The sequence below is a fragment of the Nothoprocta perdicaria genome, unplaced genomic scaffold, assembly GCF_003342845.1.
Source record: "Nothoprocta perdicaria isolate Ctin4 unplaced genomic scaffold, notPer1 scaffold_22, whole genome shotgun sequence".
Lineage (NCBI taxonomy): Eukaryota > Metazoa > Chordata > Aves > Tinamiformes > Tinamidae > Nothoprocta > Nothoprocta perdicaria.
The window spans coordinates 1,634,161-1,652,365 of NW_020455415.1; the positions used below are offsets into that span (position 1 = coordinate 1,634,161).

At 38.7% G+C, this 18,205-nt stretch overlaps 1 protein-coding gene across 1 annotated transcript in view; it reads left to right on the plus strand.

Moving 5' to 3' along the window:
- Nucleotides 1-17,159, plus strand: part of HPRT1 (hypoxanthine phosphoribosyltransferase 1) — a 17,814-nt gene extending 655 nt beyond the window's left edge. The window contains exons 2-10 of the mRNA XM_026039010.1: nucleotides 923-1,081; nucleotides 2,065-2,171; nucleotides 3,694-3,877; nucleotides 8,524-8,589; nucleotides 9,634-9,651; nucleotides 11,834-11,916; nucleotides 14,199-14,245; nucleotides 15,706-15,782; nucleotides 16,444-17,159. Coding sequence (XP_025894795.1) covers nucleotides 923-1,081; nucleotides 2,065-2,171; nucleotides 3,694-3,877; nucleotides 8,524-8,589; nucleotides 9,634-9,651; nucleotides 11,834-11,916; nucleotides 14,199-14,245; nucleotides 15,706-15,782; nucleotides 16,444-16,491 — 789 coding nt within the window. The 3' untranslated portion in view covers nucleotides 16,492-17,159. The remainder of the gene's footprint in view (nucleotides 1-922; nucleotides 1,082-2,064; nucleotides 2,172-3,693; nucleotides 3,878-8,523; nucleotides 8,590-9,633; nucleotides 9,652-11,833; nucleotides 11,917-14,198; nucleotides 14,246-15,705; nucleotides 15,783-16,443) is intronic.
- Nucleotides 17,160-18,205: the final 1,046 nt, after the last annotated feature.

Below are 18,205 nucleotides of genomic sequence, written 5' to 3' on the forward strand. Positions count from 1 at the left end.
GGGCCCGCCGCCCTCGCGGGGTCCCTGCCCGCGCTGCTCGGCGCCCGCAACGCGCCCGGGGCCCGCGGCGCCTTCCCCGTGTCACCTTGAGGGGAGCCGGGCCCCGCCGGGCCGCGCCGAGCTGCTCCCCCCGCGCCGCGCCTCCCTTTTATTCATTTACTGGTTTATTTACCTGTTTATTTACTTATTTACCTGCTTATTTACTTATTTCCCCTGCTAGTTGTCCTGAACGAGCCGAGGAAACTTACCCCCCCCCCCCAAGATAACGTGGAGCGGGGTTTCCCCCAATTAGGAATAATTTCTTGAGAAAATTTAAATTTAAAAAAAAAAAAAAAAAAAAAAAAAAGAGAGAGAGAGCTTAGGTTGCTCTCTCAGAAAGGAGCCGGGAATAACTTCCCATCGGGAACAAAACGGCCACGAGGAGGTAACTTCCTATTCCCCTCGTGGCCGCGGCTGCACGGAGGGTGAGGGCAGCGCAGCCCCATTGGGCTCTGCAGGGAGCTTGGGGGGTATTTCTGGAGGAAGAGCGTTCTGGGGAAAAATATATGTATGTATATATATATATATAAGTAAATGTATGTACACCCTTAAGTGCAGCCTGCAGAGGATGTTGCAGGTTCATTTTTATTTACGTTTTTCTTTAAAGCACATGCCTGGGATTCCTGGGTGGCTGCAGTAGTTTGAACTGCGTGTCGGTGCTGTCTGCTTTATAGCAATGCCGACCGTGTGGCTGCGACTGCAAATGTGTGCAGTCTGAGAAAAAGGAAACAAAAAAGTGTGCAAAGTCTGTAGGAAAAGGCCCATTCCTTGCCAAACATTGTAAGTGAGGTTTATTAGATACGTTTGGTGTGGTTATGGGGCTGAACCATAGCAAAACTCCATTGCTTTGGGAAGGGAGCTGCCTTATTCCGTGGAATTGTAGCTTGCCCTGGATTGCAGGGACCCAGCTCTGGGACTGGCTGGTCAYAGCATCAGCTTTGGATGGAGGGGCTTTTCCAGCCTCTGTGTGAGATGCTCCTTGCATCCTTTGCATGGTTACATAGGCAAAAATCACCTGAACAGCTGGCTGGTCGCAGGGCAGGTAAGTGCTTCCCTGGGCACTGAAATGAGACTGTGTCTGCAAGGGCAGTGGTAGCCAAAACGCAGGCTCAAAGTGCCTGCCCTGGCGGGTTATCTCTGAAAGCTTCAGGTCTCCCTCTGCAGTTCTTATCTTACTATGTTCAGCTATATAACCAAGAAAAAAAAAAAAGAAATAAAAAAATCATTTTTCAAGTTGCAGCTAGGTTAGGATTTAGGGAAACCTGTTCTTGGTGGTGCTGTGACAACATACCCTGGATTTCAGCAGTGTTTGATATGATTATATACATATGCTGATCCTTTGTCCTAATTAATAAGCACTTGTTAATACTGCAAGCTCTTTCATATAGGGAATTGGCCCACATGGAACAGGTTGCTGAAGCAGAGCTTTAGTTTTCTGCTTCTGGAAGATTTTGAACTTCCACCGTTTCCAAACTGTGGTCTGAGAAGGCTTGTGTCATAGAGACATGACTTGTCATGTTAATGTAGCTATAGCTGCCCTGTCTTGTGCTGAGAACTGGCACCTGTGCTTTGTTGTGATTTGGTGTTGTRGAGATTTGGAAGATGGCCACGTTAACATCTGCTGGCGAAGCTGCAAAGGCAGGTTTTGCGTTACACTTACTGGAATCAAAGATGTTAAAAAGCTCCTTGATTTTTGAAGAGCTTCATCAGGTTTAGTAGTTTAATTTCCTACCGTCCAATGGGGGAAGAACATTGTTAGGACCTCAAGTAGTTTCCTCGCCAAAAAGTCCTGGACAGCAGCCCATGTAGTAGTTGAAACAACTCGTGAAACRTAAGATTTTGTTAGTATAAGCACTGTGTTAATATAACACTGTGTTAGTATAAACACTGATGCTGGTACGAAGAGGSAAGGTAAGGTGATCCAGGAGGGTTTCATGGATCCGATAGTTTATTGGCCAGAGGGAGGGACTTGCAGAGCTTTTCTTGCTGCAGACCTGTGGAAATCTCCCTTTGTTTCCTTTTCAGATTGGCGATGATGAACAAGGTTACGACCTGGACTTGTTCTGTATCCCGAAACATTACGCAGATGATTTGGAAAAGGTCTATATTCCTCATGGGCTCATCATGGACAGGTTGGTTTGGCTTCAGGCAGTACTGTGCTCCAGCGGATTCCCTGACACTGGAAAAAACAATCTTCCAGTGACAGTTTTGCTGCCTGCTGCCTCTCTAAATAGATTACCTTTAATTAGAGATTAAGACATGCGAGTGTTAATTTACTCTTTCTTGTATGGCTTCTAAGAGTTTGTACATTTGCTGTCATACTATTGTATGAAAATTTGTCATAGGTTTCTAGAATGTTTGTGGTTCCTAGCAATATATGATGTTCTTCATGGTGTTTCTTTGATATTTAACCACTCTAAAATCTAATTAGAATACTATTTATTGAATTAGTATTTATTGAATTACCCTAGTCTGAAAATAATTATAGTGTCTTGAATTTTCTTACAGTAGCAATAGAAGTAAATTATTAAGCACATCGTCTTAGACCTTTTAATATTATAATATAGCGACAAGTAGTATCCAGTGTTCTCCTGCCTTCTGGGAAACCCATTAGTCTTTGCAAGTACCAGTCAAACCCGAAGCTGGTCGCTGAAATCTTATGTGCTCCTCCATTTGTTACCTCGTATCATAAGAAATGGGAACAAACGTCTTTAAGGAACTTTTTTAAATTTTACTTTCTGTTGCATAGTTACCTAATTTGTCTTAACAGAGTGAAAACAACTTCGGTAAAGGAGTTATTGGAAATGCAGGACACTTAAAAAGTGATTCTGAGTTGATCTTCCAGGAGATCTTGCAAATGAGGATGCAGCTAGATTTTGCATGGTGCTAGTTGATTAGAATAAAAAAAAGTTATAGGAATGTTTATTATATGTATTGTAAAACCTTTGTGCATGTGGAGAAAAAAAATGGACTAAGTACAGTTGTTAATCAAAATGATGTAAAGTTTGTAGTTGTTTCCTGTGAGAAACCTGTTGCTGGTTGATACACAGCAAATACGTAATATGCTTTCTAAAATAAATATCAGGATAAGCTTAGGAACAATAATCRCAGAAAAATCAATGCAATATCTCCTTTCTTTGCTTTTCAGGTATCGTATTTTGGAATTAGGACAAGTTTTTTGCATTCTAGTTTGGTAAAAACAGAGCTTTGTTTGGAAATTTGAGAATAGTCTTGCTGCTTCTCAGTTAGTTAAGGGTACATTTTATTATTTGTTTGTTTTTATTGTATTAGTTTACACTATACTGTTCTTGGAAACTGAACTTATCATTGAAGGGGAAAAAACACCTTTAAACGTATCACATGAGATAGTAAAACAGTTTCAGGTTGTTCAGATTTGCTTTGGCTGAATGTGACTTATGAAAACAAGAGAGTTTGGCAGTGTTACTGTTAGATTAACCTTGAAAAGCAAAACCTATTGACCAATAACACATAATATTAACTGAAGTGGTAGGCGAGTGTTTCAGAAGATGTGTTTGAGCTTGGTGCCTACATTTACTGCTGGTGCTCACAATACAAATAACAGCTGCTGTAGTAAGCAATTTAATCTGCTATGAAAAATGTCTTTTTCTTGTTTTTTTTTTTTTTTTTGTGTAGGACAGAAAGACTGGCACGAGAAATTATGAAAGGCATGGGAGGACACCACATCGTAGCTCTCTGCGTACTCAAGGGTGGCTATAAGTTTTTTGCTGATTTGTTAGACTACATCAAAGCACTGAACAGAAACAGTGACAAATCAATCCCCATGACCGTAGACTTCATTAGGTTGAAGAGTTACTGCGTAAGTATATCTGCAATGTGCACGATTTTTATATAAAATCGAGGAAATTAATGTTGTTGGAAGAGTGGATCTAATATTGTTACTGCCTAAATGTATTACTATTATRCAAATAATTAAGGGAATTGAAAGGAAGGGAGAGATTATGAAATAATTATAAAAATCACAAGTTAATTTGTTGTTTCGCTATCTGTTTTTTTTCAAACCTTATTCTCAGCTCATTGAAACCTTTTCGTAGAGCAAAGAGATCCTGTCCATGTCCTTTACTTGTTTAGACATTTTCATCACTGGTCTCTATCCGAAGTCTAAAACTGTTGTTCTGGAGTCATACAGAGGATTCTCCTGCAACCTTTTTTTCCTAGAGATTTTTATATGACTTTCACATTATTAGATAGGAAGAATTTCATTCTGAACAGAAAAATATGACTTTGCAGAGAAATGGGGCATCCAGAAAATGGAGATTCCAGTAAACTGGAAGTCCAGCTTCATCATTTCATTAAACCACAAAACCAGACCATGTTTTGGTTGTGTCTCCTACGGCTCTCCCTGTGCTCACACATCCTCTTAAATAATAAAGCAAGGGGCAGGGGCTGCTCGACGTGCCCTCCTGCTGCTGCAGCCCCAGGGAGTCCAGCTCCTTCTGCAAGTCCATTGAACCACAAAGCCACCACACRTGCGTGTGAAGGACCCAGATGGAAACCCAAATGTTCTCTCTTACAGTTAAAGGATATGAAATGAGGCATCTTCCTTCAATCAGGAAGCTTATCTCCTGCTTTCTTGCAGGAACATTTTCAATTAACGTATTTGGCTTATTTGAATAATGACATAAAAATGAAGACTTCTCTCTGCCATCGATCTTTCCATCTCCCAACTGACTTGGAAAGGAAAAAAAAGAAACGTGGAAAATTTTGCAAAAATTACTTTGTGAAAAAGCAAGGCAGGCTTACATAGGATGTTTTCCATATTCATCTTCTTGTGGGCATACTTACCTTTATTTCATACTTCTTTCCATGCTTACTATACCCAAGAATTATAGTATCTTGGTGTTAATAGCAAGGTAGGCAGCTAAGTAAGTTCTTTTTAGAAATTAAGTTTTATTTTCTTGACACTTTTTTAGTAGTAAGGGGTAAGTAATGAGAGAAATGCAGAGACAGTAATCTGTGTGAGCAGAATGTTTTCCTTGAGGTGTTGACCTCAGGATTTTTGGTGTTTTCAGCCAATTCTATGCAAGAATGTTCTCCTGTTCTAGATATTGTTGCCTTATGSCTCTACTAGTACAATATTTACGAGCGTTTTGTTTCTGTTGACTCTTTGGTGGTTATTAATATCCAGGCTTATGTTCATTAGGTTATGTAACATGATGGACTGGATAGGATTGTTCTAACATGAACATGTGTGTAACTGATGGAGGAGGCTTTTCATTATTAATGAGGTTGGCATTCTGAATCCTTCTCTGTGGATTCCAACTTAGCTTCTTGCTGTTCTTTCAAATGAAGCAGTCCACATTTTAACGATGGGCAAACTCACAAAATATAATGAGTGTTGAAAGCAGTGCTAGCTCTCTTGTTGTGTTTGAATGTAAGTACTAGATCATGTCGCTTGCCTTTAGAAATCGGGTGAAAAGAGGTTAAAATACCATGGTTGCATAAACAAAGCAGCTGCGCTTTTGCAATAATTCTGGATTTGATGTTCTATTCTTACTTCAAATTATCATTTAATATTTACAAGTGTGTGTGGGCTTTGTGTGTTGAAATGCAATGTTCAAACTGTGCCTGCACCCAGAAATGCTCCTCAAAGGTAACTGAGATGGACGATGAAGCTGTGAGTAAACTTTGCTTATACCTCCTGCTTCTGGAGTGCATGCACATGACGACTTCTGTTAGGGAATAGAAAGATAGCAAGGCAAATAAAACCAGAGCGTTGTATTCTTAACAGACAGCTTATTTTGTACATGCTGGAAGAGTTGCATATCACCAGTCTGCTACATATAGATTTGGAAATGAGCAGAAGTTGCTTGTGTAGTCAGGAAGGGCAGCTAAAAGATGACAAGTACGTGGCACTGTCATTCAGGGAAATGGGGCTTTTTGATTGAGTACTGCTGCTGGGAGCGAAAATGGAGCTACCCTGCTCGGTACAATTTTCTGAAAGATCTCGTGATAGCCATGCCTTGCAGCAAGTTCTGTAAGGAATTCCAAATGCCTTTTTAAAAGGTGATTTCTGAGTCACTTGTCAGGGTTAGCATCTTGTTAAGCATTTCTGTTTTCCAGCAGTGACAATGGCAAGGCCTTGAAGAGAGATCTCAACAACAAATCTCTTATGTATTAAAACATGAAGCATTAAGGTCTTACCAGCACTGAATTCAGAAATAATGCTCCTTACAATAATTAAAACATTGCTTAATTATTAAACAAAGCCTTTTCCAGTGGAATCCAGTTACAGCCAGCGTTGGAAATTCCTCAGCTGTTTTTTATCCTTTAATTGTTTGGGAATTTAGTACCTGCACAGGAATGCAGGCAATTGAGGGCCTGTGCTTTGCGTTAATGGTTGGTGGAATGGAAAAGGAAAGCTCTGTGGGGTAGGTTGTTCTTCTCTGCTAATCATCATACTTCAATATGCATAAGCCAAAAGTTTACAGTAATCTCCAATTTTGTGKTATTCATGTTTGAGTATAGTGTGCTGCTCTGTAGCCAGACAGATCAYGAGCAACCTGAATTTAGGTAGGCAAAGAGCACCAGCCTGCTATCCATACACATATATTTTAAGCAACAAATATCTATAATACCTTTCTCTGTTGTTCATTTGTAAAGAATGGTACTTTTTACATCCTTCCATGGAGGAGAATGAAATCCATGTTAGTGTAGAAATAGATAAAAGAATCCTGTCATCTAAACAAGGGTAAGTTTAAAGAAGAAGCTGTCATTTAAGATAATTTTAAGACAGAGTGAACACAGGAAATGCACTTTTAACATTATGAATGCAGTGCTTAACTGAATCACATTTTTGTGGTTAATCTAACCAATATCTCAAGCATTCAGTAGCAGCCTGCATGTCTGCTGGGTCAGGCAGTGACAAGTCATTTTGAACATCCTTTTTTTTTTGGATTGTTTCAACAGAGTGATGTTGTCACTGTTCARCTTAGTGCTGCTTGCACAGTTAAGGAAGCACTGAAACAGTGAACATCTCCAAAAAATGAATGTTTCATATAGCAGTGGAACATAATGCGTTTCAGTACAGCTTTGCAGCAGTATTGCTAAAAGTACTGTTTTCTTTAAAATATATGGGGTAAAACTCAAAAGTTGATAACTTTTTTTTTTAGTTGTTGTGTCATAGAAATCTTAAATGAGAAGTATTCATTACTGTTCTCTTCTGCTTTTATATACATTACGCAAGCAGCTGTCACTGCTTTTATATGGAGAGCATCCTAGAGTGCTGACATCACTGATGGATTTTAATACATATTTTCTTTACTATCATCCCAGCGTGCCTTGTTGCATAGACAGTGTGTCTCAAGTAATCTGCCTTCCCTTTTTTTTCATGATAACATTTTTAGTTCTTGCCTGCAGTTTGCATAACGTGCATGTCTGTCTGCATGTGGCTGTAGGAACAGGAAGCTGCGTCCGCCTGTCCCTCCGTTCCCCTGTGGTCCCCGCGGTTGTAGCTGCCGTTTCGGGCTTCGGGAAGGAACCGCTTTTCGGCTCCGTGTCTGCAGAATTAGGCCTGGTGCCAGTTGGGCTTTAAGAGGCAGCAGCAAAGGAAGTAATGCAGGTTTTCCACAGGGAAAAGATGTGGGAAGAGCATAGGGTTGTATGTGTGATATTAACCTTTGCCTAAGCTGATTAGATTGTGGGATTACGATATCTCATCTCTAAGTAGTAGAATAATTAATATAATCTAAAATAATATAATTTAATATGAACTGTGAGACCTCTCTGAGGTTTAAAATCAGGTCAATGCTTTTAACTGTAYATAGTTAGCTATGAGCCACCCCCAGCAGTTTCTTCATTTTTTTTATATAGCAAGTAATTGACATTTGCATCAAAGTTTTGTTTTACTGAAGCAAACTGCCATGGCATAGTGATACGACTGTGTACTTACAGTTTAGTTGCTGTAATTACTAGCGTGATCATTATTAGTATTTGTTGTAAAATAGGCAAGCATTAACTTTTCTGGCCGTTTTGTAACTTCTGTTTCTGATTATTGATGGATGCCTTGTCTGCTAGCTATTTTTGTTACTATGATTGCCTATTTTTATTCAAAGAGTAGGACTTTATAAAACATTCAAGTTTAAAATGCAAATTGCCTTCTGTATAGTAGCATGCAGCTTGGAAACGAAAGTATTTCTCTTCTGATTTCATTATCTTTAGTRAACGCATAGCAGGTCATAACATCTTTTCATGTATGTGTGCCTCTGCAGTGGTCGCAGATGGGAGATAGTGTCCGTGTTTATGAAGCTATCTTTCAATCTTTCATGCAAAATACCATTTTTCAATTTGATTACTCTTGATTTCTTCACTAATAGATACGCATTGGTGCTGTGTTTCTGAAGGCGTGATGTTCTTTCTTCCTGATTTTGCAGTTTTCATCATCAGTGAAAGAAAAGATGTTTTAGTTCTGATAATGCTAATGCTTCCCCTTTTCTTTCCAATTAGAATGATCAGTCAACTGGAGACATAAAAGTCATTGGTGGAGATGACCTCTCAACCTTGACTGGAAAGGTATGGCCCTTTATGTGCTAATAATAACAACAGCAACAAAATCCTAAAGAACACATACTTGTATGGTGTTAGAGTGCTCTTTTACTGTGTGGAGATTAGATAGAATTTAAAAAATGAACACTGAAGAGTTTTCTTTTAAGTATTTGCCTGTAGGAAAAGTCAACCTGGGAGTGACCACTTTATGCCAGGAGGGTGGGTAAGCACCATCAGAACCATCGGTTTAAGTAGAACAAAATAACTATTCACTGTTTTCAATATCTCCAAGTTTTAGGAAATTTGTTTTTCTTCAGTGCCTCAAAAGAGTAAATTTGTGTGAGCTCCTGTCTACAGTTCTTAGCTGTAGAATTGAGTGGCTTTATTTATTTATTTTTATTGATGCTCCAGTAAAGTAGCAAAGGGAATTCACACTGCTGAGAGAGGCAAGTTACCCACCTTGCAGGTTTTAGTTAGGAATTGATGTTCCTGTTATAAAGGAAGGAAGAGAAAAGGAAATGCAGAGAATATAAGTTGGGAATCTGGTCTTCCGCAGTGAATGCAGAGAGCTTTGAGCTAGACATCTACGATTAGCACACAAATGCTTCCTCTTCTGTCAAACACATTACTTTTAAGTAGTCTTTAAGGCATATATATCACATTTCACATTTCGATACATAAAATACAGTTCTGACAGAACTGTATATATGTTTGTAGTGTGACAGTCTGCAAGAACAGACTCTATTACAAACATATGAATTGTGTGGGTTCTGTTGTAATCTGCTTTTGTATAGATCTGTGTTTCTCTGAGTTGGAATAACTAAAGAACAATTTGTAGTCAGTTTGAGATGCTGAGGAGAATGTCATTGCCAATTAATTGTTATTAGAGCATCAGAAATGTTAACTAAATAGAATATGCTGTTACATCTGTGAGCATATGTAAATGATGTTACAAATGCCTAACTGCAGTGGAAATTTAATTAAGTAATAAGTTACAGAAAAGAACATGTCTAATAAATGTCATATTCTCTGAACACTAATGGACTTATCTTTTTTTTTTCCTCCCACCAGAATGTTTTGATTGTAGAAGTAAGTATTATGTTTCACTTTGTGATTTAATGTGTGACTTGTGAAAGAGTTCAAACAGACATTGTTCTTAAACCAGAAAACCTTTACTTTCCGGAGGCCTTGAAATCTGATTCCAGGTCAGAGCATTAGCAGTGGACTCTGATTTTTAAGTGATCTGTGTCCTTACTTTTAGGGGCATGTGAAAAAACAAGATTGAATTTTCAGATTGCATCCAACTGTACCTAATGTAACAAGGGAAGATCTCCATTTAAAATGGTTTGCAGTTTGCATTTGCTTTCAGTTTTCCGTGATTATGTCAGTTCTAATATATTTTCTTTTTTTTTTTTCTTGTAAGTAGTTCAAACAAAGTTAAATTAAGCATATTAACTTCTGGGAAATTCAGCTGCCGGCGTAGAAAGTGCTTCCTAGTAGGAACAGCTTKAAATATGTGAAAAACAGAGCTATGCCCAATGTCCTTGCCTGTAATTTCTTTGCATAGAGAATGCTAATTCCTAATTAGCATGATGCTATTGCTAAATTCCTATTCCTCTGGTTTGTCATGGTGCTTTAGATGTTATCAGGTGCTATGCACCTCAGTCTGATTTTCTACTAGATATTGTTACTTAATTTTTGTGTTTTAATACCTCTTTCTTGATGGACATTGTTGCTTATATTCAGTAAACGCTACTTTTTCAAAGGATGTCCTTGAGTAAGACTGCTGATCTTGGAATAGGGGAACAGAAGACAGGGTACTTGCAATTTAATAATGTCCTAAGGCTTCAAATAATGGAAATAACTTTATTCTTAAGCTGAAAAACAACAATAGCAGATGATTCTGCAAGCAAAAGGGAATAATGCTTCCTTTTGTCATCACGTGTGGCTTTATACRTGTCTTTTAATTTGCATGTTATCTTATTCCCCAGGAAACACCTTAATTCTAAAACTCCTACCAAAGTAGCATGTACACAGCAGTCATCTGTGTGACCAGGGGTGTCCTTTGAGGTGTGTTTTGCATTTAATTATGTATCTGCTGCATTTCACATGCATCTGTATCTTTAAAGTCCCAGGCAGCTAAATGGGTTAGTTTCTCATCTGTTTAGTGAATCTTCTATTCAAAGACATATCTTACACCTTGTCTAATTTGAACCTTCTTACAAATCACCATTATAATTGTCAAGCCGTAAAAATGCATGTTTACTGCATCCCTTTGATAGTAAAAATCTCTTGCAAATGGAGATCCACCCTAATAAACAGAGAATAAGACAATGCCAAGATCAGTAATAGGTTTTACTTTGGTTTTATGTAGAGCAAATTTAATTTAACTATATATAGTACATTTATTTTTTATATGTCTGTATATTTACTTGAGTTATAGTCATGACTGGAAGTATTAGCTGTTAAAGGTGATATAGCTGGCAGCTGTTTTGTTGAATTATTTTGTTTTATTTTAATTGTGAGTGATGGGAAGATAACCTCAAGAAGGGCATTACTACTTTGGTGTTACCACTTCCTTGATTTCAGGCCAGGAATGCACGTCCCTCTAAAAATCTTATTATGATTATTTCAGTTCAAATGAGGAGACTCAGAGTCATTCCGGTGCTTCACTTTTAACCTGTATATTATTTTTTACTGCTTCTGTGTGCAGTGGATGAGATAAAAATGGCGTGTCAAGCTTCATTTTACTATGTTTGAATATGGACTTTAGAACTGCACCGAGCTATTGTCAGTGCAGTTCCTTTAGCTACTTCTTGGATCTATAATGTAAATTCCATTGCTTTTTTCTGTAATTTTATTAACAAATTATTCTAAATATTTTCTACTTTCTTACTTTTCTTTGTCATATTCATCTGTCTGTGTAACTGAACTCAACAGCAAGACTAATGTTATTTGTGTAATATTACCATTAAACGTTTTTGTCTTAATAGCTGCCACCACTACGGGCCATAAAATCTCCCCAAGTTGCTGAGAAGGCCATAGTTCAGTAACTGATTTCAAAACAATTGCTACCAACAGCAATTAAACTGCTGTTAAATATCTGATCACTTTGCTGGGCATATTATGTTTTCTTATCGCATACTTGATTATGGACAGAATTTTAGCATTTTTTCATGCTAATACAGTTAAAGGTTTTCTTTGGTAAAAACCTGAGAATGCTGCTCTGACAGGTTTAATATATTTTCTTACCTGAGATTTTTATTTTCAGGATATAATTGATACTGGTAAAACAATGAAAACTTTGCTGTCTCTACTTAAGCAGTACAATCCAAAGATGGTGAAAGTAGCCAGGTAACCTTTTAATTATGAGTATTTCATCTTAAGAATGACGCAGAGTGTGGAAAAATACAGTACAGAATATTTTTCCATACAAGATAAGTGGGAGGGAACATTTCTGCAGGAGTTATACATGATGCGATTGCCTGAGTTTAGTAGTTTGTTTAAACTCCAAAAGCACTTTTGCTTGCTGTGAAAATGTGTGTTCATTTAGGCTGGCAGAAACAATATTCTTTTATTTCCAATCCTATCTCTGGAAGGATTTGCATGTTCGGAAAGGGATGGTTTGTGCATGCCTGGTACATCTGTTGGCCTATCATGTTTTGGTGTGGGGAGTGTCTCTTGGTTTAAATTTACCCCTGAAGTCCAACTTAGGTTTAGAAGCATAGTGAGGGATGTAAATGTTCTGGCTGTATTTAAAGAGGATAAAAATCCCTTCCAGTGGATGGAGGCTTTTTCAGTTTTCCCCAAATTAGCCTATAGGTATAGATTTTATTTCCAGCAACTGGGATTAGAAGGTCACAGCTTCTTTTTTGTATATGCACTATCCATATGAACATTATTATTTGTCATTTCTGTATGCTGCAGTTGTGTACCTGTGCAATGGAGATCATTGATCTGCCTTGCTAGATTTAATCAGAGAATTAAACTAATTTGTTCTCTAACATCAGTGCTTGTGCAGTGCGCCTAGTGTAGCTGGGCTTTAGAGGTCACGCTACAAGAGTCACCAGCCATATGGTCTTCCAGGCTTTTCTGCTTAGTTACATCTTTTAATCAAATAGCTTCAAAACATTTTTTAATTAAATAACTTGCAACTAATAAGAAGCATAGAGGATAATTTTATGTTATTAACCAATATCAGCATTCCTCCTACTTCTTTTTAAGTTGCGTCTTTCACGCTGCTAGGCTGTGGTTGTGTATTTTACAATAAAAACATAATGATTGCTGGGGATTACAGATAAACCAGAGTGAGGTATAATATCTAATCACTTGTGTTGCCATAACAATACCGAAACAGTCGGTGGAGCCACTGGAACAGCTCTTCTTGCTGATAATCTGGTGGTGACCTGTTGAAGGTGAAATTGTTTAGGATTTCTGCCTGGTCTGATGAATGAGTCAAACCTTAAATGTTTGTCATTGAAAAGTGATTTATGGTTTGTTACATGAAAACCTATATTGRTATTCAGAAATTAAGTCTGATAGCAGTTTCTGAATGTCTAAGGCTGAGCCTGTGAACCTAACTCCGAGTGCTGATCTAGCAGGGAAGGAGCTTTGTGCTTGTGCAGAGCGGTGCTAGCGGAGCTGCTCCTGGCCTGCTCGGAACCCAGAAATGCTGTTTTCCAAACTCAGGCACTCTGTCCCCAGGAGGACATCTGCACTGATGGCACCAGATTCTCCTCCCTGCCCCCTAAAGAAGGCAGGATAATCCTCATAGTTCACAGGAGAAAACACAAATGGAAGACCTTAAATTTCAGAGACTGATGGCACATACTCCGATTAAGCAATCGAGACATCTTCCCTTAAACAGATGGAATATGAGGATACGGAACAGTTCAAGCTGTCTTTACATTTAGCCATCAACCACCTTCTCTTTTCCTCCCAGAGCCTCCCTGTCTCAAAGACAAATGGGAGGCACGTGGGAACTTCTTACAAACAGTAGAAATGTTCAGTTGAATGAGTGAGTCAAGACATTGCTGTTTCCTACAGCCCCTCCAGCTGCACACCTCCGGATTTTCCGCTTCTCTATTAATTCTGGGAAAGTGGAGCTGGTGCAATGTTTGTATCACTTCATCCTCAAAACAGTACGTTTTGTTTATGGCCATAATTAGTACTGGCAGCAAAGAACAGTTGAGGACACGTTGCGCAAGGGCAGTTGGAGATGCTTTAACCAGCTGAACTTGTGTTTCAGAATAGTCAGGCTTTTGAAAAGAACATTGTTGGCCTGGCCAGGTCCCAAATTGTCACCTGTAAACTGAAGTGATTTCGCCTGAAGTTTCTAAGCACACTCAGAACCTCATTAAATCACTTTTCGCTATGAAAGTCCCCCCAGAGCAGTGTCTCTTAGCCTCCTTCTCACAGACCTGTTAGTTATTCTTAGGCTGTGAACTGGCTTGATTTTGTCGTTGTGACCAGCTGCATCTGCAAATAAAGTAATGTGTTTAAGATGTGCATGATTATGCTCTTGTGTGTACGTCYTCAGCCTCACTGAAGGCCAAATTCAGCCTGTTGTTAAAAGTCTTAAATCTTAGTCCTGCTGCTTATCCATGTTTAAATTTTGCATTTGTTCTATTTGACAGTTTGTTGGTAAAAAGAACTCCTCGAAGTGTGGGATATCGACCAGACTGTAAGTGAATTTTTTAAAACTTTTGTGATATATTTTACCATATGAGAAGGAAACTTTGATGTATGGGTTAATTTCTTTTTCTGGTGGAAATTATTGCAATGTGCAGGTAGTTAAATGCTTTTGGTAAGCAGAATTTTCAGAATTCATCTTTGACTCTTTTGGGAGCAATTGAGATACTTAAACTTACCCGCCTAATGTCATTTGGATGCCCCCTGCCCGGGTGTCTGAGATGGGCAGAACGGGTAGTAGATCTGACACAGGTTTTATAGTTAAAGGGTATCTAAAATGGCACTAAAATAGTTATTTTTAAGCATCTGAATTACAGACTTTAAGGAAAGGGGTAGTACCCAGAGCAGACGGTTTGCCCAGAGCAGCAACCACTCTTGGCTCGGGAAGGGCTGTGCGATTTGTCCCTGTCCCAGAGACCTGGATTCCTGCTAGCCGAGCACTTCCAGTGAGAAACTGAATTGAGCTGCARAATCCCATCCTCTTCCCCCTCTTTTCTGAGGTTCTTCAGCATTCTTAAATTTCTGAGTGCCTTAAAAGCTTAATTCAGGTGCTCTCCTCAGTTAAGGATGTGCCTCTTTCTTGAGATCTTATTATAGGCTTAGCTGGGCTAATGGGTTGTGTTTTGAGCCCCTCGAAGCTGCAGGTTTGTTTTGCCATCTGCTCACAGCAAGAACCTGCCCAGGACAGAACAGGGATCTGCAAAAGTGGGAGACAACGAGGCACTTATGGCTGGCCCATCTTCTGTCCCCTAAAGTGAGGCAGCAAAGTCCTCTCTAAACATGACCATAATTTTTCCAAGAGAGGATATAGCCTTTCATTTAAATTATATGATGGAGAATTATATGATTTATCTATGTCTTTTCTTTCCTGAGCCTTGTTATAGCCAAGAAGAAAAAAACATCCCAGCTTTTATGTGGCCCGGAATCTTTAATTTTAGCTTGAGGCAACGAAGCCATTTGGAAATTTCTGGGTTGTTTTGTAGTGTTTGTGGCCGGCTTGGACTGATACTGCCTGACCATCCCCAAACTATCCATAGGGTCATACCTATTTAGACCATCTGTGGGCTGTCTTTTCTTTTATGCAGCTTCTCTGGGAATATATATAATATATACACACACATACGTATATGTTTCTGAAACCTGTCAGTGATTCCATAAGGAGCAGAGGGCTGTTCTCTGTGCCAAGGGAACATCCAGTATTCCATGGGGAACTTGTGCTGCACACCCCAGCCCCGCTGCTTGTGCACAGGCATTTCAAAGGTTCATGAATGAAAAACAAAGTAGTGAATTAAAATTTTAAAATAGCTTGAATATTAATCTTACTTGGGCTTAACAGAAAGAAAAAAAAGAGGATACTTACTTCTTTATAAAATTCCAGATTATTTCTCTTAAAAGGTTTAATGAATTTTAGAACGGTTTTCTAACATGCTGGTGACTTACGGTCTTTTTCAGTTGTTGGATTTGAAGTGCCAGACAAGTTTGTTGTGGGCTACGCCCTAGATTACAATGAATACTTTAGAGATTTGAACGTAAGTAATGTTTCTTTCTGTCCATTTAAAACTTGGGAGGAGGAAGAGGGGTCTCTTCACACCACGCTCCTTCCTCAGGGTGAATCTTGCCTTGTRCAGATCTGCTTTGCTGGTGGTGCAACGATGAGAGCAAAGCCTGAAGCACCAGGACAGTGTTTTGGAGCTTTAAGGCACTAACATTTATCCAAATATTATGTTTTTCAGCTTCATAGAGAATGGAGGCTACACATCTGCTATGAAATATCTTTGAAATAATGTGACAATTAATTGTAAAGTTTCTCATCTTACCAGGTGTCTATAACAAATAAGTGCCTTTGCTTAGTTACGTGTGGGTTGGAGGAGAAAGAGCTTCTGAATTTGAGGAGTCCACTTTTTATTTTAAATCAAACTTCCTTTCATGGGTCTCAAAGCCTATGACAGACATTGGGTGAGATAATTAAGAGGGAAGACAAAGAAGATGATGCTCAGATCCTTGATCAACATGAGACTTAGATTATTTTGCATGAGCAATATCACAAGACTTTTACATTTAGTACTGAAATACATAAGCATATTTCTTGTTTTTTTCGGAGTGCATTATTGAGTAAATATGTGAAATATCAGTCTCTTATTCACGGACGTTACTTTTCTAACAGGTGCTGTCTATTTTATTTTGTTTCAGCATATCTGTGTGATCAGCGAGACGGGGAAACAGAAATACAAAGCATGAAAGCTTCGAGTGCTGTGGCAACAGCTTGGAAAAGTTTTGTTTACTGAGTCCTATCTTTCACAGGCTTCAACTCTGGTACACCAGCTAAAAACGTAGAGTGCCCCCAGCCCCGTTGTCATACACTTGCTATAACTTATTGCATGTACRATATAAGAATCTTGTCTTGTTCATTTGTATTTTAGAAATGTAAACGACTAGTGCAATTCTGCACTCCTTATTTTGATTTGCACTATGACTACCGACTATTGCTGCCCCTGGTTGGGTTGTGCTGTTCGTGAGCTCCAGAGTCTAACTCTTGCAGTGGTAAATTGCTTAAACCTCATCAACCCAGAACTGAAATAGTTCAAGTACTGTAAATGTAAAACATTTTATGATAGGGAAGTCTATTGGTAATATTTTTAAAATCTGTAATTTAAGTTTTATATTTTAATGCACAAGTGTGATTGTGATTATTGGATCGTTGCACCTTTGGGTGTTATAAAGCATGAGGAGCAGCCAGTTACAGTATCTGTAATCTCTGAGGAGCTCATCCAAATCTCCTGGAGTTGCCTTATTGCTGGAAAGGAAGTCTGGGTGAAAAATGTCATTTTTCTGAGCTATGAGGAGAGAGAATGACAAAACAGAATGTTTCAAATCTAGCTTTAGTTGAGCTGCCCCTTTCTGTTAGATTTTTTTTCTTTAAAAATATTCGTCAGCCAGTGGAATTGCCTTTTGAATCTAAATGATTTTAATATATTTGTGGGGGGAAAAAAAGAAGTAATGTTTACTTTATAAGATCTACGAAGCAAAGTACTTTAAATAAAGGCTGTCTCTCTAAAATAAGCCCCGTACATCTATGCCGCTCGTTCCATAGATTAAAGTGCTCTTGGAATTTTCTTCTCATTAGTGTTTTTCGTAAATGTTTCTATCGATGAAGACAGATTCTCTGCATWTATCTCCATAGGCTTTTTGGTTAACATGGTGCAGTCTATAGGAGAGAGAGTTAACTGCTGAGGGGAAAAATACTGAAACACACTCGAGAACCAGGACAGATTTGGGGGAAAATGCCTTTTAAGCACTGTTGTTTGTTCTGTTTTGGCAAAAAAAAAAATGAAGAGTGGAAATAATATATTCATTAAATGTGTACATGTGGAAAAAAAGAAAAACATTTTGTAAGCAAGCCTTTGGTTTTGTTTCATTAATATCTGCTCACATCAAGTTTAATTCTAACTATAGCAGCCCATCTCACTCCATGCTCCTCTGTCAGGTTCTCAGGTCCTTAACTTACCTGGTTTGGGTTTTTCCTGTGCCTGGATTCTTCCATTATACCCTGGGACTTAATGCTGCTTGATGCTTAATACCTGGTAAAATTTCTGCCTGTTYTAAATAGTGTTTTGGGTTTGTTTTTTTAAGTTTAGGTCCTGTGTCCCTGTTTCTCCGATTAGCCCTCATGTTGTTCATCCCTGGTGTGTTCAGTYGCAGCTATTTAGTGGCAGACCTGAAATAGGAACATTTTGCACAAGACTATTTATATCAGATATCCACAATCAGTAGAAGATCTACATGCTCCTAATTGAACTATCCTCAATATTTTGTCGTTAACATTCCAACGAGCTTCCCTAAATGCACTACACAAACCGACTCTTGTTTCTGCATGTCCTAAATGCTGGTTGCAGATATCTCTTTCCAAGAACACAGCCTGCCCTGARCCCTGGTTTGGGAAGACGGGTGGTGC